Source organism: Megalobrama amblycephala, linkage group LG20, assembly GCF_018812025.1.
Source record: "Megalobrama amblycephala isolate DHTTF-2021 linkage group LG20, ASM1881202v1, whole genome shotgun sequence".
Lineage (NCBI taxonomy): Eukaryota > Metazoa > Chordata > Actinopteri > Cypriniformes > Xenocyprididae > Megalobrama > Megalobrama amblycephala.
Window position 1 is genome coordinate 25,058,989 of NC_063063.1, and position 26,956 is coordinate 25,085,944.

Below are 26,956 nucleotides of genomic sequence, written 5' to 3' on the forward strand. Positions count from 1 at the left end.
AGAGCGAGATGGAACCGCAGTTTCCTGTTTTTCACCGGAACTCAGATATGTGGACAGGTATATGGACACAGAAATGTATTCACAATGCCTCAGTGCCTAGACCTCACAGTAATACCACCCTCCTGAAAAAGGGAGGGAGAGAAAGTGAGCTCTGATGTGTTTATAGATCAAACCCCTCCAGTAGTACCACAGAAAAAGAAGGGGAAAAATAAGGGGAAAGAAACAACCCCCTCCACCACCACAGGAGGCTGCACATAGTTTCCATTCACTTCTTCACTTGCATTATAAAAATAATTAAAGGAGATGTTGTGAGGGGGAGCAAGTGGCCCTGATGTCTCTCTGCTCTGTCATCTCAGCGGGTCCCATCCAGAGTCCATGCAGGTCAGCTCACTTCAAACATCACCGTGCGGATTGAGTTGCATCTACTGTTGAGTCCAAAAGGATTTGTAGACAAGTTTTTATTTTAACGTTTTGAATTAACACATGTTTAGCACATTGACGCATCAATCAAAACCTTGAAATATGCTCACTGTAAAACAGTTTCATGACTTAGGTATTGACTTTATTATAGACCTCATTCGTCTAAGCGATGGTTTATAATGTTCTTCAGTGGGAAACAGCTGCGTTGACCACAGGCTTTCATATTTGCCACAAGCTTCATTAAGATTACAAAGTGTTTGTCTTCTTTTCTGTGTTCATTTATCTTTGCTTTTGTAATTTGTATATGCTAGCAAATTGTTGTACATACGTCTCATGCTAATGACACCGCACGCCCAAACAATTCCTCGGGGCCACGTGGTGCTTGTACAGGATGTCATGGGATACTTCACTAAGCCAACTCTCTCCAAAATACCTGCACTCATTTGAAACACATTAGAGAACGATGTGTTCATTCTTTCCGACGCGAGGTGATGCACTTGTCTGGTATGAAGTCCTCAGTTTGTGGGCGGCCCTGAGAGTCGGGGGCCACGGAGCGGGCAGGGAAATGATGAAAAATGAAATGCAGCAGCCATTCCTGAAAACACACAAACGCGATATATCAGCTTGCGTGTCTGGCTCTTAGGCGGTGCAATTTTTTTTCCTCCCATGAGCAGACGGTTGTGTGCGCGAGAGACGTGTTGTTGCCATGTGTTCTCTTTCATGCTGCGTGTTAATGAGTAAAGATGTACAGATGAAGGCGTAGCAATGTTTAACTGATTCTCACATGCTGCTGATGACACCTCGTGGGCCTTGTACTGACCTCATGTTCCCTTAACGTGAACATGCATCCCTACAGAACACCATAGTAGAGTTAGCTCTGAGTTCATGTTTTTAGTGTTGGGTTCGACTCCTTGTCGAGTCCAAGTCCGAAACCAACTGAGTTTGATTGGAAAACGTTAATTTGTATTGTTATCTTAATTTTATGTTGTTACATATTTTTAAAAAATCTTTTAGGCTACACATGGCGTGGATTCGACTTTGCAAATGTCCAAAGTTCGAGTACAAGTCCACCTTAGTGCGTCCATTTATAATAGGTTGTTTGCAATCACGTGGTTCTGGTGACGCGCGAAATACCGGTGGAGGGCAAAGCAGTGAAAATTAGAATGGGAGAGATGGAGAAAAGTCCTTTCTGTGCTGATTTAGAAAGGTATAAACAGAAAATCACAACATATGTTGGACGTGATCTTTATGTTAATATGAAGACAGAATGTGAAGCTGCCGTCACGCCACGTTCAGTTCTAGTCTGGGTTTGTTTATATCGCGCTGCCTTTCGCTAGTGAAGGGCAGTATTTTTGATTTTCTGTCGCGATTGTGAAAAATGTCGCCATTGTGGGTAATTTATGCTGAATCGAGAATTGCAACAGGAGCTCACATCATCGTTTAAAGAAAAAAATGGACAGTGTAATACAATTGTTGCCTTTTATACGTGTAAAAACACACTAAAATGTCACTGATTTAACCCACTCCCTATCACTCAATAAAATAATCACATAGCTGAGTGTTTTTGAAAGTGTTGTCTTTGTTGTTGAATCGACTTCTGTCAGCTTGTTAAACATTTATTTATTTGGACATTTTCTACCATATGATGGATGAAGCAGCAGCGCGTGACACTGTTCTCATGGTAACCAGATCGACTTTGTGAACGGAATACTACAAAACTGAAGTGAAAACACCAAATTACCATTCAGTGGGATAAAATAGCTTCTCTTCCCTGCAAACGATACCATGAAGAATGTGGATATTTAGTTAAGTCAAAAACAAATGAGGTAAGCAGGTATCCATATTCATTTCAGTATCAGCAGACGCAAAACGCTATTAAAGGCGACAACCTTTAAAGTTAAAAAACGATATAAGTTATAAAAAACGGTATAAGTTATGTAAATGATATAAACACCTTCTGGGTTCTCGATTTTATCGATTTGAGCAACCATAAACGACGCAAAACATACGAATTGTGAGTTTTTGATATAGAAAAATCAGTCCCTGCCCTCCAGACTCATTCGTGCTGCTGCTGTGACGTCAAACAACCTATTGACCCTTCGCCAGGAGTTTGATTGACAGGCGATCTAACCAATCATAACGCCAAATCCGCCATTTTGTCCGATAAAGCGGTCAGTGGAGTTAGCAGATTAAAGTAGGTAAATGAACTTGAAAAATGATGTGTACTTGTCTTTTTGCAATTGAAACACCATTCCTTATGTTTATTCATGTTTATTTGATGCTATAAATGAACTAGTTTGGAAGAGATTAAGAGAGAGATAGTAGGCGCTACAGCAATCTGTCATGACACATTAAAGAGCCACAAAACTGTATTTATTGTTTAAATTTCTTTAAAAATGACAAAATTTGAAATTTGACACTATTTCTTATCAAAAGTAACCTGTCTTGTCTTTCGATGTGTTGTCAGTGTCCTCTTTGCTCTGCGATGTATTTTTGACTGCGTGAGAACATGATGTGTGGCAAGAGATCGACATGGTTTATCGGACGTAACAACAATAACTAAAGGGGGCGGGTCTTTGCGAACGGTCAATTGCAGTCCCAGTCTGAGTCCAAGTACCCTGACTCTACCCTCCAGTTTCACAGACAAGGCTTAAACCTAATCCCAGAATAAAATGCATGTTTAAGCTGTTTTAACTGAAAGCAACTTGCACTGACATGTCTTAAAATATGTCAGTGCCATTGTTTTGTCATAAGATGCACACCAGTAATGTTTTTTTCTAAAGCACATTTATAAAATCTACTTAAATGTCCTAATTGAACTAAGGCCTAATCCTGGTTTAATCCAAGCCCTGTATGTGAAACCAGGCCTACATGTTTTGATCAGCAACAACCTTCAAGAGTGTCTTTACCATCAAAAGTATATCTAGGATCCCTAAAGTGTTTCTTTTCTCCTCTAGAACTCCATGTTGCAAAACATATGTGATATATAACTAGCTTTAAGCCACCAAAACGTATATAAATGTTTTTACGAGAGGTTTTGTTTCACTTGAGACTGGCTAATATATAATGCTGCGAGTGACACAATGACCTGCGCTGTTTGCCACAAAAATGCAAGGAAAAAACTGCTAAATTTTTCCATTGGCATAAAGACAAAATATGTTTCAATAAAAATGATGCAAAATACAGTTTTGTAGCCAGTAGGAAATATTCTCAATTTACTCGCTGTTGGCGAACATATATTCCACAGGCTTATAATGCCACTAATGTTTGGACCAGAAATGTATCTTTTTAATCTTCTCTGTAATTGCTAAATGTTTGATTTGCTGTGTGTGAATTACCACTGATGTAAATGTTCTCTTGTAGTTGTTCCAAAGTAGCCTAATTGGTGTGCATACTACTGTGCTACTTTAAAGAACAGTGGGAGTACACGACTATCCCATTCATCAGATGTCTTGCATTCAGAGACTCACAAACCAACACTGGTGACTCATACGTGACCCATCACGATGTAATTTTTCCATCAAACTGCTGGATTGGTCTGCAAAACTGAAATGATTTTTGTGTCTGTGACAGCACCGTCAATTCCAGCCTCTGATCTGATTAAAACCTGATGAATCCATGAATCACTTGTTTTAACCAATTTATTTAAATGAACCAACCAAACAAACCGATTCACTTAAATTGTTTTTTAACAAAAGATTAACTAGAACTAGTAAGTTTAAATGCACATTCCCAATTATGTCAATTACGCTGATTTATTCATGAAATTGTTTATTTTGATGTCTTCGTAAAGGTAATGTTCTATCTATCTGTAATTTGTTGGGTAGATAAAGTGATTTTTCCATGCAGTGTTTCTTTGCTAAAGTGCAGTGAGGTGTGCAGCCATGGAAAGTGTTTAAAATATCCTACTGGGAATTAGTTAGCCATACACTCTAATTATGTGGCAGTAACCACATTAAGACGGCTGAGAGCCAAAAGATAAAACTAGATCATACGCAATGAGATGCATGTGTAATTGTCAGTCAACTTTTGAGTGCATGTTTGTTTGTGTGTGCCAGTTGATCTCCTAGCATACGCTTGTCTATGACCAGGAAAGGAAAAAGTCTGTATTGATTTTGTGTATGTTGTGTTATCTATCATGTGCATGGCACATCTCTGAATCACATGTGTAAATACACGTCTTGTGTGATTAAAAATTTGGCACGTGGCGTTAAGTGGCAGGGAGAATGCCAGGATCCCATGCTTGATCTGTTTTGGCAGCTGGAAGTTCATTTGTATTGGCCTGAACCCTGTTTTCTCCTCTTGTTGTCAGCAGGCTTATTTTAGATCCCAGGATCAAGAGGTGACTTTCCATGGCAGAAAATTAGCCGCTAATAGAAACTTGTTTAATTAGCCCAAGATGAATTAGTCTGTGCATTTTGCGAACATAGCGTGAATGCTTTGCGGTTGGGGTACAGCATTCTCAAAAGATCTGTCTTTTGCTCGGATGTTTATTTTTGAAAGGGACTCCTTCACCCGTTGGGTCTAGAAATAGCATGTAAGTCCACTTTGAACATACAGCTATGAAAACTGTTCATTAAGTTCATTCTTAACAACTATTACAAAAATAATTATTATTTAGCGCATCTACATGATAAACTGATCATTTATAGAAAGTCAATTATGCTATTTTGGGAATTCTGGGAATCAGCAGTTGTTTGTAGTGGCAGAAGATGTGTAGATGTCAGGATCCTGCTGCAGATCACCTTGATGTCATCCTTGGTTAGGCTGGACCACACGAGTAGTGTGCAGTCCATGGCTCTGGTCTGTATTGTGAGACTGGTCTGTTTTCACAGCTGTTCTGTTCTGCTCAGAGTGCTCTGCCTCACATCCCATCACCATCAGACTCAGTCAGTCCTTGCCAACCTCTCCTGGACATTAATGGCATTCTCAAATACTCTAGGTGGTCCACTGTAGTTACAGATAGATAGACCGTCAGAACACTTCCTTTCCCAGAATGCATTACCTGCATACCTTTCTCTCAATAGATAGATACACTCTCAGAAAAAAAAGTATAAAAGCTGTCACTGGGTACCTTTGTACCTAAAGAGTGCACAATAATACCTTAAAGGTACATAATTGGTATCAAAAGTGTACATATCAGTACCTAAATGATACATATTAGAACATTTTTAAAGGGTACCGTCCCCGTGACATCTTTTGTACAATTTTTTTCTGAGAATGTAGACAGACAGATAGAACACTTCATTTTCCAGAATGCTTACCTGCATACCTTTTTCTCAATAGACTGACATGCATGTGTTTTTCTCCAAACCAGTTCAGTGCAAACTCCGCCCCACAGCCACTTCTAAAGAGTTCATTCGTCATGTCATATACAACTATAAAGGCTTATAGTTCATCATAACATCGTAATAGACTTGCTATATTGATAAATCTACAAAATTTTTCATATCAACAGAAAATATACCTGAATAACCTGGCTTCTCTCGAGACTTTCCTGCTTCAGAGCAGTTATAGTTAATGATATGCTAAAGCCTGTCGGCACGTTGTTGTGATTGGTTACAAGGTAGTCTGTGACGTCACAAACACCACCGATTTCAAACCGCGGGTTTTAGACTGTCTTTGGTTTACTGCAGTTTCAAACATAAAATACTCAGCGATGGTGCTGACTTATGAATTTGCACATGGTTTGTCATAAAGCATATTAAAAACACTACATAGACATATAAACAACATTAAAAACTTGATTTTCACCACAGGGGGTCTTTAAAATATGTCAGTGCCATTGTTTTTGTCTCAAGATGCACACCAGTAATGTATTTTTCTAAGGCATTTTTTTTTTTTATATATATATAAAAGCTACTTAAATATCCTAATTTAACTAAGGCCTAGTTCTGGCTTAAGCTAAAGCTTGTCTGTGAAACCAGGCCTATGACTTTTACTCAAGTCGTATTGGAATTGGTGACTTGTAACTTGTATTAATTTTCACTGCAAGGTATCTGCACATTTACCTCTGCAGATAAAGTGCCTCACACCTGGATACAAATCTACATTCCTCATAGTAACTGTGATGAATATGCCATGAGCATTAGCAAATCACAACAACAACAACAAAAGTACATAGCCACAATAAGGGGCAAAGTGGTCTTCAGTCATGATAGTCTTTATTGAGTCTTGCTAAAGCAAGAAAAAAAGGTGATCAAGCCTCATCAGAGGTACAAAAATGATAACAGTTAAAAAGACCAAGTCATATTCCATTCAGGTTCAATCACAGGGAATAGAAAGCATTCCAAAAGGGCATAATCGTGCTTGAGCATTTCAAACTGACAGAGGACCAAAAAACAGCACCAACTTTCCAGGATACATTACATAACAAGACTAGACAAGACATACACTGAATTTATAAGAGGTGGCTAGCACCACTTCAATAACATAACAAAACCAACTAATGAAGAAATGAGAAGAATGAGAAACAAAACCATGCAACAGTAACAACACAAACCCTGAAATAAACATAATACATTTAACTAAATTTAAAGCCATGGATAAACTTTAGTTAATGCAAAAAGAATTCTATTAAACAAAAATCACATTAATCAGGACATCACATTTTCCTATGTCCCCTCTAATACATCAAAGTTGGTACATCCTCACGTCCTTTAGAATTCCCATAAAAACTGTTCAACTTACTGTTTGAACCTCTTTGTCGCTAGGCTGGTCTGTTCCCACAACACACCAGGTAGGTTCCAAACATTTCAAGTCATCCTAGTTAAAATTGTTAAAGTTCAATTTTTGATTATGTTTTTAACATTACAGTTTAGATGATTTTTAACTGGTTTTAATATTTTAACCTTAAGCCAAATAACTAAGCCCGTGCACTGACAAATAAAGACATTAAAACAAACCAATATGGTAAAGTCTTTTCATTAATTGATCAATACAAAGATGAAAATATAAGAATCATGCGTGGCATAAATCCTGGCCCTCACAGTAACAAAGCTTGTTTTATTAAGTCAGAAGCTATAAATGCTATTAAAGTGTGAGAATTAAACTGATAAATTCAATAAAAGTGAGCAGCTCTGACAAACCATTAGCACGGTCGCTGTGGATCACATACAAGTTTCCGTTTGACTGACAGCTTAAAGTTTGCTCTGCTGTATTTGTTGCACTTAGCTTTGAGGGGAAAAAAGTTAATGCTATAAATTTTGGAGATATTCAACTGTGGGACTGTTTACTGTTACGGTTTCAACTATGGGCCCTGATTGTTTAGTCCCAATTCTTTGAATGAAGATGACTGTGTGTTGAGCGTCTGTGACAATGAACTTTCAGTTTCATTTGCGGTAGTTTGCTTGTCGGCTTGCTGAAGAGATAGGCTACTCGTTTGCGGCATTAATGCATGTTGTATTAGCCCTGTCATATACATGCCATATAACCTATAACATGCTCTCACATGTTTATTTTTTTACCATTTTGGGAGTAGTATTTCCATATGTGGCTTCAACAGTCAGATGCATTTACACTTGTCCAGCTTCATCTGGAATGCATCTCCTCCTGAAGTGGTTTGAGTGATCGGATTTAAATTCGTCTCAAGTGTTTCGTAAGGCATTTACACCTAGTCTTTTCACGATCGGATAGCTATTTCTAGGTAGACAGACAGTATTGTTGTTTGGTTGGATGTTCATCATGGATGGAGAAAACAGAAGTGGGTCTCTGTGATGAATCTGCCACCAGAAATTCTTCATGGTCGTGACAGCTTTAGACTTCCACTCTCCCTTGTTTGTTTTCACTGCTTTTCATCTCTGAACAGCAGACAAACAAGTCAATACTCAGTACTGCCCTTCGGCAGCCAAGAAAGTTTTTCATATTTGTAGCATTTGTAGATACATCCATGGAACTCAGGCCTCACCCAAAGGAACATGGCTTTAATTAGACCCCTCTGCGATTTGGTGTGAGTCAGGAGGGAACCCTCTCACAGTATCCTGCTTCCTATTTGCTCCACATCCGTTTCTCTCTGTGTGTACACAGAATAAATAAGGCGCATAGGAAATTTGCACGAACAACTTGTCATAGTGTGGTTATATTGTGCAGAAAATACTGACAGCCTCAGAGGCAAATAAAGAGTTTAGCTATGTGGATTTTTACTGAGAAAAATATATTGATATATTATATTGAAGTGTAATTGTGAAAAATAGTTTTGGAGATTTTAGTCTTTCCCCATTCAGATAAAAATCTCTTTGAATGGGGAAACATCAAATTCTCCAAAACTGTTCGCCAACCTTACGATTAAATTTAATATTTGAAATCACCAATGAAATCTAACAACAACCGGCTCATAAATTTAGTTTCTAAACGCTCGAATCATGACAAAAAAACTGTATTTTTCAGGCTGGATCAAGCTAATGCGCATGCGCAGACCTAAATGCGCGTCTCTTCGGAGGCGCGCGTCTGACTGTTTCTATAGAAACCGGTGATTGTAACGGCCGCTGAAGTGACGCGAAGACTTTACCAGTCGGCGATTGGCTCTTATTTAGAAGGCGGGACTTATTCCGCCATATTGCGCGTTACACTTTCTCCCATTCAAAACAATACGAGTGACACGTCTTGTGTTATTCTATAGTCTTTGATATTACTTTTGGAATATCTATCACAATAAAAAGTCCAATTGAGTGCATTGCATTATGGGATACAATATTCCACACAGTAAGCTCCGGTAATTTTGGCAAATGTAGTAGATAATTTGAGTATTTACAATATACATACTATATACCTTAGGTCATTGTCTATTTTTATTAAGTGCAAATAGCCAACCTTGTTGGCGGATGCTATTTTCAGTAAAGGGTTAGTTCACCCCAAAATATGTTTCCAAACCCTTAAGACTTTCGTTCATCTTCAGAACACAAATGAAGATTTTTTTTTTTTTTTTTTTTTATGAAATATCAGAGCTTTCTGTTCCTCCATTGACAGTCTAACCATCTAACATTTTCAAGCCCCAGAATATGACTCCAGTGGTTTAACCTCAATTTTATGAAGTGTCTCGAGTACTGTTTTCGCAACTATTTGTCTCCAACGCATGTTCACGAGAGCTCCACAACACATTCGTGTTGTGTTGATGCAAGAGCAGACATTGCATGAATGAGATTAATGTTTGTAAATAAAGTTGTAATTTTTTAATAATAATAAGTGTTTTTTTTTTTTTTTTTTGTTTTTCGCAATCAGAGCACTAGTGTCACTTCATAAAATTTAGGTTAAACCACTGGAGTCACATGGATTAATTTATGATGTCTTTACTGGGGCTTGAAAACTGTAGTTGCGTAGGTTGTCAGTGGAGGGACAAAAATCTCTCAGATTTCATTAAAAATATCTTCATTTGTGTTCTGGAGATGAATGAAGGTCTTACGGGTTTGGACCAACATGAGGGTGAGTAATTAATGACAGAATTTAAATTTTTGGGTGGAATAAACATTTAACTCCATCCACTGTCGATCTGACAATTTACCCATATAACAAATAACATATCACTTCTGTTTTCATTTTGTGTGAATAGCATCTGTCAGTACTTGCACTTAGTGTTCTTGGTAATGTTTGTGCCAAATGTAAATAGCAGCAAAAAACATCTTGTTTGCACTGAGTAGAAATAGCCAATGCCTTAATACATTCAGCCTTAAGTAATGAGATTCATATTCAACTGCATGGAGACACGAAAGTGTGCTATGAAAAGAAAAATGACCTAATCTACTTCCCAAACTGCTATTCTGCCAAGGAAGAAATATGCTAATTTGCCAAAGTGATACCACTCGCAAATTAAAATAAAGGAGCTTGTTCATCCAAAAATCACACTCCATTTGCATTTTCCCTATCCAAACATCAACACCACATGATAGAGCAATTGGTCTCTGATGGCAGCAGCTCCTTTGCTTGCATGCTGAGACCTCCGCATGACCATGCACATGGCCCTGGTCTGCTCGCTCGCTCTGTCTCTCACCTTTCTTAATACCTCACAGCTGAAAGCAGTCACCAGCTCCTGTCCAACTCGATGATACCAGAGAAAAACAAAGAGGTGTGTTGCCAGAACCAAATATATCTGTGAAAAATAAAAGTTGCATTCCACTTTTTTTTTTTAACGATGACAATTAAAATAAACACTGGTGTAATGTCAACATCAAGGGAGCTGAATTTCGTGTCTTCTCACTTTGTTTTCCGACACTGATTCTCAGTGGATCTTCTTTATTTTCTTTAATTTCTCTTTTCCCCCCCTGTTTGGACAGCTAGCGTGCTAAGCTGACTGGCCCTACAACTGAACAGGCCATTTGGAAAAGCATGTGAGTGGGTTTAGTGTGTGTGCTAAAACTGTGAAGGTGAGTAAATGGTTGTTTTTGCCTGTGCTTTTACTGGAAAAGGAAAGAGAGATGAACTGCTGAAATATCCTATTTCACGCCTTCCGAGTGAAAGATGTTATTAATTGGTTTTTTTCTTTTGGCCAATAAAAGCAATGAATGGTAACAGGGCAGAAAAGATTACCTCTAGTGCTAGAAAAAATGTTTGGAAAGAGAATTAAAAAGTAGGTGAACATGTCGGAGACCAAACTTTTCCATTCCGCCATCACACCTGATTTATCCAAGATATTACTGGAAAGCTTGCCATGGCGGCCGTCTCTCGCTTTATACACTGGGGCCCAGTCGCAGTCTCTCCAGGCGCCCTTAATCATGGAGCGTGCAAACACTTGTGAAGGTTCTGTGGCTTCATCAGTGTATTTCCAGATATTAACATCACCAAGAGAGGAAACATTTATGATTAAAAATAATAATAACAGGTGAAAAAAAGCCACTGAAATTAGACCCAGCTGGAATATCGGTGACGGTTAAGTCAAGCAGAGGAAGAGGGGGAAGGGGGAAAGGGAGAGGGAGTGAACGAGTGCACCAACATGTAGAAACAAGTTTCATAATGAACATATTTATGAACTTACAACCAGGATTTTCACCTCATTTTCTGTGCAGATAAATAATATTTGTTAATAAATTGCATTGTGTATTTTAAACTAAATTAATACATAAAAATGTTGGCCTATAACTGTCTTCAATAATGTTCCTCTAACGTTAGTGTATGACTCCCAGTTGCTAAATAAGTAAAGAGGAGGTTTTTGTTTGACCAACTAGTGTACAACTTACACATCAGTTTTGTATTATGACTCGTTAAACACAGCTTACATCCTTATTGATACTTGACAGCAAATCAAATTAGACTTTGCACCTTTGTGATTGTGCATAGATTTGAGAGACATTCTACCTGAAAAAGTTAGCACAAAAAGCATTATAACCATTCAGTGTGAAGGTACAGGCAGGCATGATGGGGTCAAGGGCTTCAGAAAATAATTAGACATTCTTATTTTGTCAGACATTACCTAGAAACTGTGTAATGAACACTATAAATCCTTTTCAGGCTGTATCAATCTTCTCTGCTGTACAAACGCTTTGAAGATCCCCAGGAAAAAAAAGTTTATCTCTGGAAGCAGCTCTGTTGAAGTACCTTTTTATTTTAGGAACAGCCAGACTTACAAAAAGAATGAAAATAAATTTTCAGATGGGAGGATGTTGTAATCCTTTGATTCGAACATGCTGTTGTGATAGTGACAAGGTAACAAGGAGTTTGGCGGGAAAGTGGCATGCATCTGTTGGAATATCTGGATAATAATGAGTGATTCTAGTATTAGTTTCCTGTGAATAGCAGCACCTGCATTATGATCTTTATTCATGGTGCCTTTGATCCACACAGAGTCTTTAATATTCTAGAAACTGTGACAGTATGAATGTTGCTAATTGCTAACAGCTAATTGCAATTCATTGTTGTGGTTTGTCTTCTAATCCCAGCTGAACAGTTGCCACTAGTCTTGCGTAGCCAGACCTTCAGACTGATGGCAGAGGGTCTGGACTCCATTTCGCCTTTTGTTGGCCAGGAACCGCCCAGAGGCCATCTGACTGACATGTAAAGCAACCAATCACAGTTCGTCACGTTTAAGGGCGTGCAAATGAAATGCCGATGTCCCTACAATAACAGACTGGTGTGTAAAACTCTTGGACGCATTTTAAAGAGTCTATGCTGCGGAATTTACATATTTCACATACTTTTGAAAATCCAGCGTTTAGTTGATCCTGATAAGTGCTCATTGTCACAGTTGTAAACAGCACAGCGTTCTTTTTCCATGAGGGGGTTTGGCATCACAGCATCTTTGTTTCCAGGCGGACCATTAAAGAACACAACACACACATCTCCCGAAAATCCCGTAGAATTCAACCAATCAGATGATGACTTTAAAACTCCTGAAGTGTTTCCAATTTTGTGTGCCATACACATTAGATGTTCAGCCAACGGTCCGTGGACATGACGTCTTAGGCTGACACTAGTTGGCTCTGGCTTATGCTCACAATGAACCTTCTTATGAGAACAACTAATCCCTACCCCTCCCAAACAATGACCTTCCTTCAACCCATTTTTAATCATAACATAGTGCCCCTCTTATTCTTGCATTGTTTATCACCTCTTAACATCCCACCATGCACTGTGGTTCTACAATAGAAAACATTTCTGCTTTTCTATTTCGCCCAACAAATGATTTAGGCACAATCCGCTCCTTGTTTTTTGAACCTCAAGACCTTTTCTGGCATACGATGTCTCACTTATTTTAGCCATGATGTACCTGTTTAATAAAGTTTCTTTTATTCATTTCCATGGTTATGGCTTTTGTTATTCCACAACAAAACTGGTTTATGAGGCATCTCACAATGTAAAGTCCAGCTTTGTAAACCAGAGATCTTCCATGATGTCACCACCTCCTGCCAGGTGCATGACGAGTGTGGACAGCGGGAAATGTTGTCACTGTCCAAGGTTCAATCACTTGCTCAATCGAAACGCAATTGTACTGATATGTGAAATTTGCTGCATAATTAAATAGGAAAAAAAACATATCTGCTCAGAATCAAAGGGACAATCTTTGGAAATCATTGCAAGTTCAAAACACACGTGTTCGCGTTTTCGTGAATGGAGAGCACCCAGTGGTCTCGCTGACAGGCCAGCTGTAGGTGGTCTGAGGCCAACTGGAGGAGCTGGAGAGAGCTGTTTATGGAAGAAGGTTACAGAAAGATCACACTGAGAAACATATCCCAAACATTCCTACTGAGAACGTCTCAGCAAAAGTCAATTAACATTGCATGGCAGAAAAGCTCATGTCCTTTATAGGCATTGGCAAGTTCTCAAGGGCTGTTTTCTCAACAGCAACCTTCCATGATACCACATCATCACTTCTGACATTGCTTGATTCCTGGCAATAAAGATTTAGGTTTAAATGAAATTGTCAAACACAGGAAAGTTAGCATTCAGCTTAAGACCGGGCAGTAGGTTGATCAGGAAGCTGAATGTGTGTCTAGTTCATTCCCAGAAACGTGATTGGTGCAACTCAGCTTGGCTCAGATGGAATCTGCACACAGTCTATTGTGCTTATCGATGACTTGGTTCCTGAACAATATGACCTCATTCAAGCTCTCAGCAGGCTCTAGAGAATCCAGCTTATAATGGCACAGAATCAGCCAACTTTTGGTTTTTGTTGTGGCATTGTTCCACTTTAATTGATTGGTTTTCAAATAACTGTGTATAATTCATAGGGTTTATTGCATGAGTTTTAGGGACTAACCTGCTTAGCTTGTTTCTGTTTCAGATCTACAAGTTGGATGGCAGGACTCATTAGCTTGGTTCCAACAACTAGTGAGCTCATGGAAAACCTGGAACTATCAGGTAATTTTAAAATTGTGATGGATTGTGAAATTGTGTGTGTGCATGAAATCCAGGGTTGTGTGCCATTCAGAATTAACTTGAGAATGCTTTTTAAATTACAATTGATTTGAGTTGTAATTTATCCATTTCAATTGTATTTCCTGTCTGATGTTTTACTCTCACTTACTGTAGGAGCTATAATTGCAAAGGTCTTTATATTTTAAAGTTTTATTGACTTTACATGCTTACAGACAGATTTATGAACCAGAGTGGAGGAACACTTAAGCTGAGTCTGAAATCGCATACTCTCTTGAGTAGGTACTTATTTTGAACAACTATTTACTTCGCATCCGCTAAAAAGTATGTTCTGTATATTATGAATGTGTGTAGTATGAATGTAATTCTGGATGTACTACATTCACCATGTTGTCATTAACATGTGACCTACCATCATCAGTTGCGTGATTCATCATCATCATTCACAAATCCTCTCCCGTCGCCTCACGGGATAGTAAAGTGTCCATCATATGCACACTTCAGAATCTCACCGGTAATAGCAGGTCATCCGGGCACTTTTTGCCTACTTTTTTTGAGTACTGTGAATTCGGATAGATATATTTTGGGCATACTGTTTTTCACCTACTATATAGTAGGGAAGTGTGTGATTTCATATGCAGCGTTCATTTCCCAGAATGCCATTTCCTGTTATTCCACTTCCTGTCATTCAAAAACAAATTAATTTTTAATTCTGAATTTTGCACAACCCTACCTAAACATGAGTATGTTAACCAATCTTATTTTAGTGTTATTTATATACTGTTATAGTTTTTATTCATATTTTGAATTAGCTTTTATTTTTATATTTTTAATTTTTTTTTTTTTTTTTTTTTTTTTTTTTAAATGTTTAAATCTTAGTAATTTTGTTAAGTGCTTTGTCATGTTTTTTTAATTATTTTATTTCAGTTTTAGTTTCAGTTTTTATTTATTTTCAGTTAGTAATTTTTAGTGCGTCAACTTAAATGAAAATGAGAAATGTTACCTTGGCAACTAACTGACACAACGTTTTTCACCTAATATTATATTTTACTTCAGCTTTATTTCAATTAACAAAAAAACAGTAATATTGTTTTAGTAATAACCCTGATGTAAAATCTTTGATACTTTTCTATAGTTTGAGACTATTAAGCACAGAGTTAATGGACCTCAGATCCATTCTACTTAGCCTGTGATAGCGCTGCTGAACCAATACAGCTCATCCTCATCTTATAGACTTCATTTACACAGGCCACAACCTGTAAAGTGACTCCACCATGAGGAAAAACAGGGTTGCTGACTGGTGTGACCTCACCGACCTGCTTTATTCTCAGCTCAGTGAACTGTGAGCACATAACAGGAAAGTGAAAATGAATCAGTTTTCTGAGAGATTTCCTAACAAGGTGTGGGATGTAAACACAGCTGATGTTCTGATGATCAGATGTTGGAATGTGTGTTTATCTGCTCCTATGCTCAATACATTTTCCATCTGACCCAAATGCTATGGGCCATCGATTGGATGTACTTTTGTGACGATCCGTTTGGCATTTCCGTTTCCTCACACTTTTGTCAAAATGTGCACTCGTGCCCATCATTCACATTGATCACTGCTGCTATTTGGGTCTCTGTGTTATAGAAGGGAAATTTGCTGGATTCTGGAGATTTGTAACTAGTCTGCTATAAAATATGCACTTTTTTAAAGCAATAGCCTCAAATAAAAAAAATAAATTAAATATGAAACAAAGGTTAAAAGGTTATGCAGATCTACTTTATAAAACTCTCTGGTTTTAATTGAATACTTCAGTCTGGATTTTAATCATTTAAATCTGGTTAGGGGGCGAGAATGCAGTAATAGTTTATGCTCCATCTGCACGAGTGACTGTACGTATTGACAAAAATATTGTTTATATCCTTGAACTTTTTGCGGCAATGCTTACTAACCTTTTGAACATGCAATTAGATGGACAGCCAAAATAACAGATGAATCAGACTATACTATCTGCGTAGAAAGAGTATGAGAATATTTGGCGATAGAAAAACTGCCTGTATAAAAACAACACCGCCCAAAAAAAATGATATAACAAATATATTTTTCACTCTCTCAAGAAGCTGTTTCTAATATAGTTGTCAGGAACAGATTTTACTGCATTGAATCAGCCTTATGAAAAGCATGATTCATGGTGTCCAGAAGCACAATGAACAACCTTCCACATACACACACATACACACACATACACACACACAAAGCAGCAGCCCAGTGGAAAAAGCTGCCCTTGTTTTCCACTAGGACAATAGGAAATTAATTAATGACATTTAAGTAGTTATTGGACTGAGAAAAAAGAAATACAATGATGAGTTCAGAGCAGCTTCGAAACAAAGAAAGGCTTGTGGTTATGGATTGGTGTTTGATGTCACAGTGTAATACCAGATATTTATGGTAGAAATAAGATAAGCCTTCATCAAGATGGTGGTATTATCTGGGTATTACACATATTTTCCATTCGCACCCTTCAATGCTCACTTTAATCACTGCCCAGTAAATACAGTAAGTGTCACAAGGAGATGTATCTTACATTTTAGGTGCCTGAACTGAACAATCTTAATTACTAAAGTGATTAAATGAGTAAAACATTAAACTACAACTATTGTGTCCATGCCTACATAATAAAATGAAGCTGTATCATACGAGTAGAGTGCTGTTCTACCAATTATCAGTTACTTTGTCTGTTTTTACTCCATCAACAAAAATGGTCCCAAACAAAGCTGAATTAACTGTTGCATCTCCAGGCATCGTCTTTCTAAACACCACTTTTAACCCCGGGTAAAGGAACATTTTACACTTGTAATTTAGAAGCGGGATTAGCACCGCTTTTTGCCCGGGGTTATGAAACCCTGCTCCGGAGCAGGATTAGCACTGCTTTTGTGGTGTTAACCCTGCATTACGGTGCCAAACTTGTACAGTGTGAAACGACGCGGTGATAGAATGTTACAAACAGCCAATCGCATTCTCATATTTGCCTGCTTTGGACAGTCACGGAAACACTTCGCATTGTATATAAACAGTAAATTCAGCATTTAAGAGGAAAAATGTCAAATGCTGACAGAAAATGTGACAATTTGAGTGAAGAAGGCCATTTCATTTTTACCTTTATAGCCCGAAATGTCCACTCAGTATAAACTCGATATTACAGTCGGCAATGCAAGATGCGCAATGCTAGAGCTTGGTGAACAGGTCGCATGCTGCGTTTATCCAATCAATGACACTGACACTGCAAATTTGCAAATTAGAACGTTAACCCAGGGTTCAGGAATGTACGATGTGAAACGTCATCTTGTGAATAACCAGGATTAATTGTTAACCCTGGGTAAATTATGAGTAGTGTGAAATGTGAAGCAAGATAACCCAGGAATGGTGACCCATACTCGGAATTTGTGCTCTGCATTTAACCCATCCAAGTGCACACACACAGCAGTGAACACACACACCGTGAACACACAACCGGAGCAGTGGGCAGCCATTTCTGCGGCGCCCGGGGAGCAGTTGGGGTGCCTTGCTCAAGGGTCTCACCTCAGTCGTGGTATTGAGGGTGAGGAGAGCGCTGGATATTCACTCCCCTCACCGACAATCCCTGCCAGACCTGAGACTCGAACCCATGACCTTTGGGTTACAAGTCCGACTCTCTATCCATTAGGCCACGACTGCCCCAATTTACCCAGGGTTTAGAATGAAATGCCCTATACAGTGCCTCACAAACATTTTTGGACACTTTAGCCACACTTAAAAATGCATGAATGTCACTGCCGTATACAAAATATCAAACCAAGCATTTATTTTAAGAAAAAAAATAAAATAAAAGGAAGGGTTAATGACTTTATACGTGACTTTACACTAAAATTGACCGGTTGTTTAAAAGTACTTTTATTTTTTTTATTTTTTGTGGACATTTCATTTTTAAAGGTTAGATATGTACTCTGACATTTTGTCTAATGTTATGAAATGCATACATACAAATGTGACATAATTAATCATAAATGTTCTGGGGCCACTGTACAAGCCTGATATTATGATAATTTCCTGTAGTGGCAGTGAGTTAGTTTTGCAGAAGACAAATGTATAAATTACTTAAGTGGATGCCTATTCTGGAACAGATTCTACTTGTGTAAAGAACGAATAAGCACATTTGGTGTAGAAGGAAGCTAAAGGGTGAGTCAGATATGGTTGTGAACACCAGCAGGTAATCATGGTGCGTCACATGCCTGCAACTCACTGTGGCTATGCTATGCTTCAGAAAGAACGAAAATGAGTAAGGGGGATAAAGAGGGGGAGAAAGAGAAAGAAAGAGGGCAAGTTAGTGATTGTGGACGGAGAGATTGAGAGCGGAAAGACTAATGGTTGTGGTGAAGAGGAGTACAGGATTGGAGGAAATTAGCTGATGTGGAAAATGTTCAAATTCCGTGACTGAAAGACTGAATTCTGGTCCACACCCGCGACCACATCCATTTACCTTTACTGGAGATGCAGATATGGCATCAAATCTTTGGCAAAGTTTAATCTTAACTTAGACACATTGTAAATAAAACATTACAACTGACGTGGAACGTGACCAGCATACCATTCAGCAACCAAAGTCATGTGATGTAATACATTTTGGACATGTTAGACATCAACACTGACACACCAGGAATGCTCTGCCTTACAAAAAGAATTGTTTCTTAGATATATTTAAGAAGTCAGTGCTACACTAAATAAAAATAAAACATTATGCGTGTCGCGTGTAGTGAATTTCAGAATTTTTTAATGTAATAAAATAATGACTGTGACACACCGCCAATTTTAGGCACAATAAAAGGCCTTCTCAGGTCAAAAAGGCTTGAGGATGACAAATCCAGTGGCTTAAACTGGACAAATTATCGGCACTCATCCAATCCATCTAGGCCAGTAAACAGTTTTGCCTGGAATCCATGCAGATGAGGGTGCGTCAACACAATGGCCAGCCAGTAGCCTTTGACTGTTCCCATTTGGGTTCCCTCAATTGCCGTCTGGAGAGTGTTATGTGATCTGTCTCAACTTTTGGAATTGTGCTCTGTGAGAGCGGGAAGACGTAGGAGGCGCTCGGCATTAACCTGATGCTTCCTAACCCGCAGATGTCGGTCCTGAGGTTTGGTGGCACGCTTCACACCACACTCCACCTAGCCTGAGTCACGATATCTAGACTTAAATAAACTAACAGAGTAAAAGAGCTGCTGAAATATCCCAGTTCAAAGTGGGACTGGATTCACAAAACATTCTTAGAAATAAAATTATTCTTATGCTATTCTTTTCTTACTTTCTATGACTTCTATTGATTTCGATTCAAATTCACCTTACACGTCCATGAGCGTTCACAGAATGGATCTCGAGGCAGCCTATGGATAAATATGTCAAGAAGCGACATGTGGCAGTCTGACAATGTTTTGAAGGGTGAACTCTGAGAAGGGTGAGAAGGTCTTCAGACAAACAATGAGGTAGATTAAACTGGTTTACAAGTAAGGGAGGGGAACAGACTAAGCTTTGGGCTTGGAAAGCGGTGACCCCTGACAGGAGTGAGGGATCAGGCAAGAGGGTCTGAAATCTCCAGAACTGTCACTCTCCTCAGGGGATGTTGTCGTGCCTGAGGCAAGGCAACTGAGTCAACACAATGTGGGGCTCGTGGTGGTCTCTTTCACCTAGACCCTTCTGACCAGGCGAAGGAGCTAGCTGTGCATATTCAGTAAACAGAGAAAAACAGCGGACGTTGAATAACCGCAGGCCATAGGGGGCAGGCTCAGGAATGGTGGTGGTCTGCGGAGCGAGAGTGAGGAAAACGAGTCGTCATGTAGGGAATTCTTCGACTGCTGATACATGCCTCAAATCGGTTATGCATTTTTACAATGTTTTTGTTGTTATCAGCTGTATTTTTCGATGCTGAGATGTTCTTTCACGACGAAATATCTCGATCATCTAGCGTGCTTGCATTGAAGCCATGACGCGTTACGGTTTGAGTGAGAAGAAAAACTGTATTGTTTGGACCAAGGTGTGATTGTGTTGGCTGGATAGTCCATGTTAATAGTGGAATGAGAAAGTCTGAGAGCTGTCTATTTGAGAATGGGGAAGATATCAAGTGTCCTGCCTTTGAAATGAGTTTTAATTGCTAGTTTAATCTGACTTTGTCATTCTTATTTGAGAACTCACAAGCCAAAATGTGACTGGCACCCTCACATGCATTTAATTTGATACATTCTTTTTTGCTCGAAGGTCTAAACCAGAAGCTCACAGCTGTTTCCCCCAAAAACTTTGACTTTATTATGACCTGTTTTGCACCATTGTATGGTATAGCCTTTTTGTCGTTGCATGCAAACTGTATTCCCCACAGCACTTACAGTGTAAAAGAAAATCCTGTTAGTCAAGCTATTCGGAAGGAGAGAGAAAAAGTAGGTGTGAGAAACTAATGCAAAAGAAACTTTCCATTACATGTAGAAATGCAACAATTACTCTTTATAATGATTAAATATTGTATACATAACATTCACTCTAAGAACAAAATCTGTAGAAAAACTGAAAAGTTAACTGGCAATTTTCTGCCAGGATATTAACCGTTATGGACAAATGCAGATTATGGATTAAACACCTGTGAAACATCGATACAGAAAATGACTTCATATATCGGGCCCTATTTTTACAAACTTTTGTGTATTACTTTTAAAAGTAAAATTTCCCACAACTGTTCAGCAGAACTTTGCATTCAAATGCATCTTTCTCAAGTCATATGGAGAGTTTATTTCTATCAAATCACCCTCATTTTCTGTAGGGCTGTCTGTCTGTCAGAGCCCCAGGAAATGTAGCCTGACGCTAGGAGCATTCATCTGGCAGGCCCCTAGTTCCCATGCATAGCTCTGTTAATGGTCTACTCATCTGAATAGAGGAGGAAGTGGATTGAATAACACGGGCAGCACAGGCCAGTTCTGCTGCCTTTCTCAGCTTCACCGCAGCAATTCCTCTGTCTTGATGACGTCATTCTCTGTGTGTTTCTGTTGGCTTGTCAGTGAGCCCTGGGGCATGACACTGCCGTTTTAGTCAGCATTTCGATGAGTGAGCCGTGAGTTTTGGTGGTCGCCTCGTCTCACTGTTGTCTCTCTTTGGCAGCAGAAACCATGCAGGTGTAGAGAAGAAAAATACAATGTAATAATTATCAGAACTCTGAGTGTGTGAAACACACCTAACTATGCAAGAAAGTATAATATACGAAATATATATTACGGGTGTAATGGTACACAAACATGACGGTTCGGTATGTACCTCGGTGTTGAAATCACGATTCGGTACAGGTTCGGTACAGCAGCGGGGAGAAAACTAAACATAAAATTGCTTCTTTTTTCTTAAAAGTGGTTTATCAAACAAATTTTTAAATAAATCTTTAAATAAATTCAACTATAATTAACATTTTCTTAAGGTTAAAAAAAAAGTCTCAGCTAATGCTGGAAATAATATGCAGGGAGCCTTTTCTTTCACATTACTATAATATTAAAGGTTTAGTTCACCCAAAAATGAAAATAATATCATTCATTACTCACCCTTATGTCGTTCTACACCCGTAAGACCTTTGTTCATCTTCAGAATACAAACTAAGATATTTTTGATGAAATCCGATGGCTCAGCGAGGCCTGCACAGGCAACGCATACACAGGCAACCCATGTTACAACCCATGTAAACATTTTTGTATTCTTTCATGTTAGAGTCGTTGTTACGTTCACGCCTTCCCGGACTCCAGTTCCCAGAATCCTCCTGTTCTTCACACCTGTGTTCACTTCCCTCATCAGTCTTCCCGCCATCTCCCCGGATTCCCTGCACCTGTTGTTCCTCGTCAGCACTCCCTTTAAGTTGGACACTTTCACTGCACTCCTTGTCTGTTCTCTTGTTTGTTTATGCGGTTATGTTGTTCTCTGTTCCGTGGATTGTAAATAAACCCTGTTATAATTGTGGATCTCCGTGTTCGCCTCATCTCTCAGCATACACCGCTAACAGAAAAACAGACCCAAAACCGCTGGGGATCTATAAAAGGATGGGACTATTTTATGTTTCAAAGGTTCCTGCTTCTCCCGTGCCTCCCACGCCAGCTTCTGCTGCGGATTGCCTCGTTGGGCTCCTGCAGGACGGTTGTTCGCTGGAGAGGTATGTGGAGGAGTTTGTCGAGTTGGCTTATCTGACGAATTGGCCAGATGCCTGTTTAAATGCCCTTTTTCTGGAGGGGCTGGACGAGAGCACGATCCGTTTAAAAGAACCTGCTGGTTATTGTTCCTTAGACAATACAATTAATTTGATTTTGTCCTTAAATTGTTCTAAGTTTGTTATCGCAGAGGTTCTTGATAAATCGTGCGATCCTCGTCCAGTCCCCCCAGGAACACGGGCGGCCTGGCCGGTTCGTCAATCTCCATCTTCCTCCGCATGCCCCTCCAGTGAGCATTCCCCTTGTGTCCTACCGGACCCAAAACCCAGCATGGGTCTCAAGTCTCTTGAGTTGTCTGCCTCCGTGCAACCCCAGTCTCCTGAGTTTGCTGCCTCCGTGCAGCCCAAGCCTCCTGAGTTTTCTGCCGCTGAGCCCGCTCCAGTTCCAGTGGGGCTTTTAATCGAATTTGAGGGGATGGACTGGACCCCGTTTCCAGACCCCGCTCCAGTCCTCACCGAGTCCGCTCCAGTTCCAGTGGGGCTTTTAATCGAATTTGAGGGGATGGACTGGACCCCGTTTCCAGACCCCGCTCCAACCCTCGCCGAGCCCGCTCCATGCTCCACCGCCGAGCCCACTCTTTTCCACAAGCCCCCCCAAATCTCCCGAAATATTTTTTTTTGGGGGGGGGGACCCGTGGGTGGAAAACATGTGGGCGCCACACATTGGGTGGGGCTCCTCCGCTCCAGACCTGCCATGGCCGCCCACAGCACCTGACCTGTCACGGCCGTCCTCAGTGCCAGACCTGCCATGATGGCCCGAGGACCTACCCGTCTGCACCCCCCACACCTGCCTGTAGGTCTCCAGGGCGCCCACCCACCCTCCCTGTTGTATCATCTGAGGCGTGGGGACACGCCTACCGGGGAGGGGGAGGTCATGTTACATTCACGCCTTCCTGGACTCCAGTTCCCAGAATCCTCCTGTTCTCCACACCTGTCTTCACTTCCCTCATCAGTCTTCCCACCATCTCCCCAGATTCCCTGCACCTGTTCCTCGTCAGCACTCCCTTTAAGTTGGACACTTTCACTGCACTCCTTGTCTGTTCTCTTGTTTGTTTGTTTATGCAGTTATGATGTTTTCTGTTCCGTGGATTGTAAATGAACCCTGTTATAATTGTGGATCTCCGTGCTCGCCTCATCTCTCAGCATACACTGCTAACAGTTGTACAAATGAGGGTACTTTCTAACCTCTTCGCACAATCTCTTGTCTATATAGACCAATTTGGTGTTTGCAAACAGCGATGACGTTTTTTTTTTATGGGCGGAGCCTACCTGGTTGCAGAAAATGACAGTTGAGCAGTAGCAGTCTATGGAAGCCACGGAATAAAAGAATAAAAAAAAGTTAATTTCGAGTTTGTCTCACAATTCTGACTTTTATTTCTCGCAAACCTGAGTTTATATCTCATATTTCTTACAAAGAAAAACAGAATTGTGATATATAGCCTACTCGTTATCCTGTCTTTTCTGAATTGCAATTTATCCTGCAATTCTGACTTTTTTCCCCTCAGAATTGTAAAATAAACTCACAATTGCGAGTTATAATGGCCGAACTGGGAGTCATAAACACGCAAATGCAAGAAAAAAAGTCAGAATTGTGAAATAAAATTTAAAAGTTATCTATGTAAAATGTTATAGGTTTAAATATTATTTCATGCTGTAACTGCTATGTATGTATGTCCTCTGAACTGCATATGTGAATATTATGTAGACTTACTGTTTACTTCAAATTCCTGCTTTAATAGTAGACTAATCCTTGCAGGTGTCGTCAGTCCAGTCTGTGAAACGTCTCCGTTTAGCTTCAAAGGACGTTTTCAACGATGGTTTTCTTTAAAAATGAAGACTATATTTTTTTGCATTCCGATTTCAACATCCAGAGGCACAACAAAACGTTTTTCTCTTATTCTGTGGATTTTGCACATTTTCCTCCAATTGCTACCGCTATATTTCTGCAACCACTATGCGCGCGCAGCTGCAAGTGACGTAATTGTGACGTCTGCTCCAAAGAGGTCTATAGGCCTCCATCGTCACTGTAGCTTGCATGTGTTCTGTTCTGTTTTGTTTATGCAGTTTTTCTTTGCCTACCTTGTGAATTGATGCCCCAAGGACACAGTTGTCACTTTGTGGATAACTAATTACTGCAAAAAAATTAAATGCTCATGTGTACAAAGTAAGCAAGGTTACAAAAATCTGGCGGTGCACGTACAGTTCGCACATACTATTTTGATGGCACAATTTGCATCACGCTCACTGTACGCTGACCCTACTATACTATACTTTTACTATACTATACCTTTTTAGTGCGCCTGCCTCCCATGTTGGAGATGCCAGTTCAAGACCCGCTTGGAGTGGGGTTAATAAGACCGGAGGGGTTACATTGGTGCCGTGACCCGGATGTGAGTGAGGTTTAGGGTGTGTGTGTAACAGAGGCTAGCTAGTGAGAGCTGTTCAGGTAAACATCACTGATCTCAAGAGGTGCACTAGCGACTGTTAGTTGTCCTGTGGTGTGACATGCTAAATTCACTTTCCCTCATACACAAATTTCCCTTATATAAACATTTATGAATATATATTTAATCTACAATCTTCATGTTGAGAAAAAATGTCCATGGACATGCATGTCTATTTGTCAGCTACCCTTCTGCATTTCATTACACAGAATTGATGAACTGCAGAAAGCCTTTTCTAACCCTCTGTCATGTTTGCTTCTAGTTTTCACTGAATAACAGTCTACAGCTATTTTAATATAGTCTGTGAAGTTCATAGTGTTTCTTTGCAAGTGAAAAAGAACTCGCTGAACCCCTCAGATATTTTTGGGCAGTGCATCTCTTTGCAACGGTTGACCTGATTCGCTCAATTATACTAAGAAGAAAAACTTACCTAAAATGAGCAGCGTAACAAAACAAATGATATTAATAATCACAATAATATCTGTTTCCTGCTCAGTGGCCAGAGAATCGTTGTTTTATGATATGATTGGCCTGTAAAATTTATTCTAATCAATCCAGCATGCAATCTGGATTTGCAGTCGTTGCAAGCAATGTAGCTGATTACAAGGTGTCGAAGCTCAGTGACAGAATCTGTGTCATAACTCTGACTCTTCAGTTATTTTTAAAGCCTTTTACCAGGATTTGACCCCCATCTGCCAGACAACCAGATAAGCTCTTAACCTGTTCTGTCCCTGTTGTTCTTGGCCCTCTGTGTTGAAATGCACATAGAAACACTTGTGGAGCGAGAGAGGAAAACTAAGTCTGAGAAAGGAGTCATTAAAAATTACTATCCAATCATTTCATACTATAAAAATATGGTCTGCATTTGTTTTTGATTATTCTCATTAGAAATTATATGAGAAGCCTTAAAAAAGTACAATACGTTCCATTTTATTTTAGGGATGTCATGAGAACCCAGAAAGTGAGTGTTGAGGTGAACAGGAAGAGCTTAAGAGTTCACTTAAATGAAATGTTATATTTTTAAATCCTATTAACAGTACTGTAATGTTGAATGGCTATTAATGGGTAAAATTAAGAAAAAAAAAAAAAAAATTAATAGTGACATCAATAGCAGTATTGGTATCAGTGATTTTGGCTTTCATTCATAGTACTTAGCAAAAAGATGCCATTACACAAATATTTAAAATAAACCATCTTTATGTTTTTTCTACATTACTTTGGAAAATAAAGATAAAATGTAATTATCAGAACTCTGAGTGTGTAAAACACCTAGCTTGGCAAGAACATCAAATCATGTTGGTTCCTTCTGTATATATGTGTGTATGTGTAACTCTTACAATATATGTGTGTGCACATTTTATATATTTAAATTGTCCCCAAGGTTTCCTCAAATAAAATGTCTGCAAAGCCTGATTTCCGGCACACCTAATGAAATTGACTCAAGACCTAATCTAAGAAGTCCAGAACAATCATGAGAAGAGCTATCAGTAAAAGTTATGTTCTCCCTTTTAAAAGTAATTTTGCATTGCGTCCACTGCAAGGCATTGTTTTCTTTAATAAACGTCAGATAGTTCTAATGAGCACCTGAGTTTATTGTGAGACTAAAAGAAAATGGCACAGTTTAAGTGGGACGTTAACAGGTGCTTGTCTGTATATTGTTTGCTAAACAGTTCGTTCACGTTTTGGAGCCCAATCTGTTTGGATAGAAACAGCCTTTGAAATAAATAATCTGTTGACTGTAAACTTCTTCACAGGGTTTGGGGGAAGGGTAACGGCACCTTTTGCGCCAGTTCGCTGCACATGGTAGCCTAATGCGCGGATGTGCTATTTAAAGTCTGGCCTTCCCTCACATCAGGTCAGAGTACTGTCAACATTGAGAAATGCAAACAAAAGACCGCTGGGTGTTTGGCCCTGTGCGGAGCGGAGTTGATTGCTGCACAGATGTGGGCTGCGAGCGAACGCTCTGTCGCATGCTAAGTGACATGGGACTGTGTGTGCGCATGTTCCATGGGATCAAATTTTCCGACATGCTATTTCCATGTCGATATTTGTTCT

The 26,956-nt window shown here is 39.5% G+C and overlaps 1 protein-coding gene across 2 annotated transcripts in view; it reads left to right on the forward strand.

Moving 5' to 3' along the window:
- The window catches only part of LOC125255492 (galanin receptor 2a), a 79,411-nt gene that overhangs the window by 30,844 nt on the left and 21,611 nt on the right, over positions 1–26,956 (forward strand). The window contains exons 11-12 of one of the 2 annotated variants that reach the window (XR_007181919.1): positions 14,126–14,202; positions 21,968–22,540. Coding sequence is in view for 1 of the 2 variants with exons in the window: in XM_048170785.1 (XP_048026742.1) it covers positions 14,139–14,202 (64 nt within the window). In the remaining variant the exon portion in view is untranslated. Of the gene's footprint in view, positions 1–14,125; positions 14,203–21,967; positions 22,541–26,956 lie in introns of those variants that run through there. The other variant, XM_048170785.1, reaches the window with a different exon arrangement.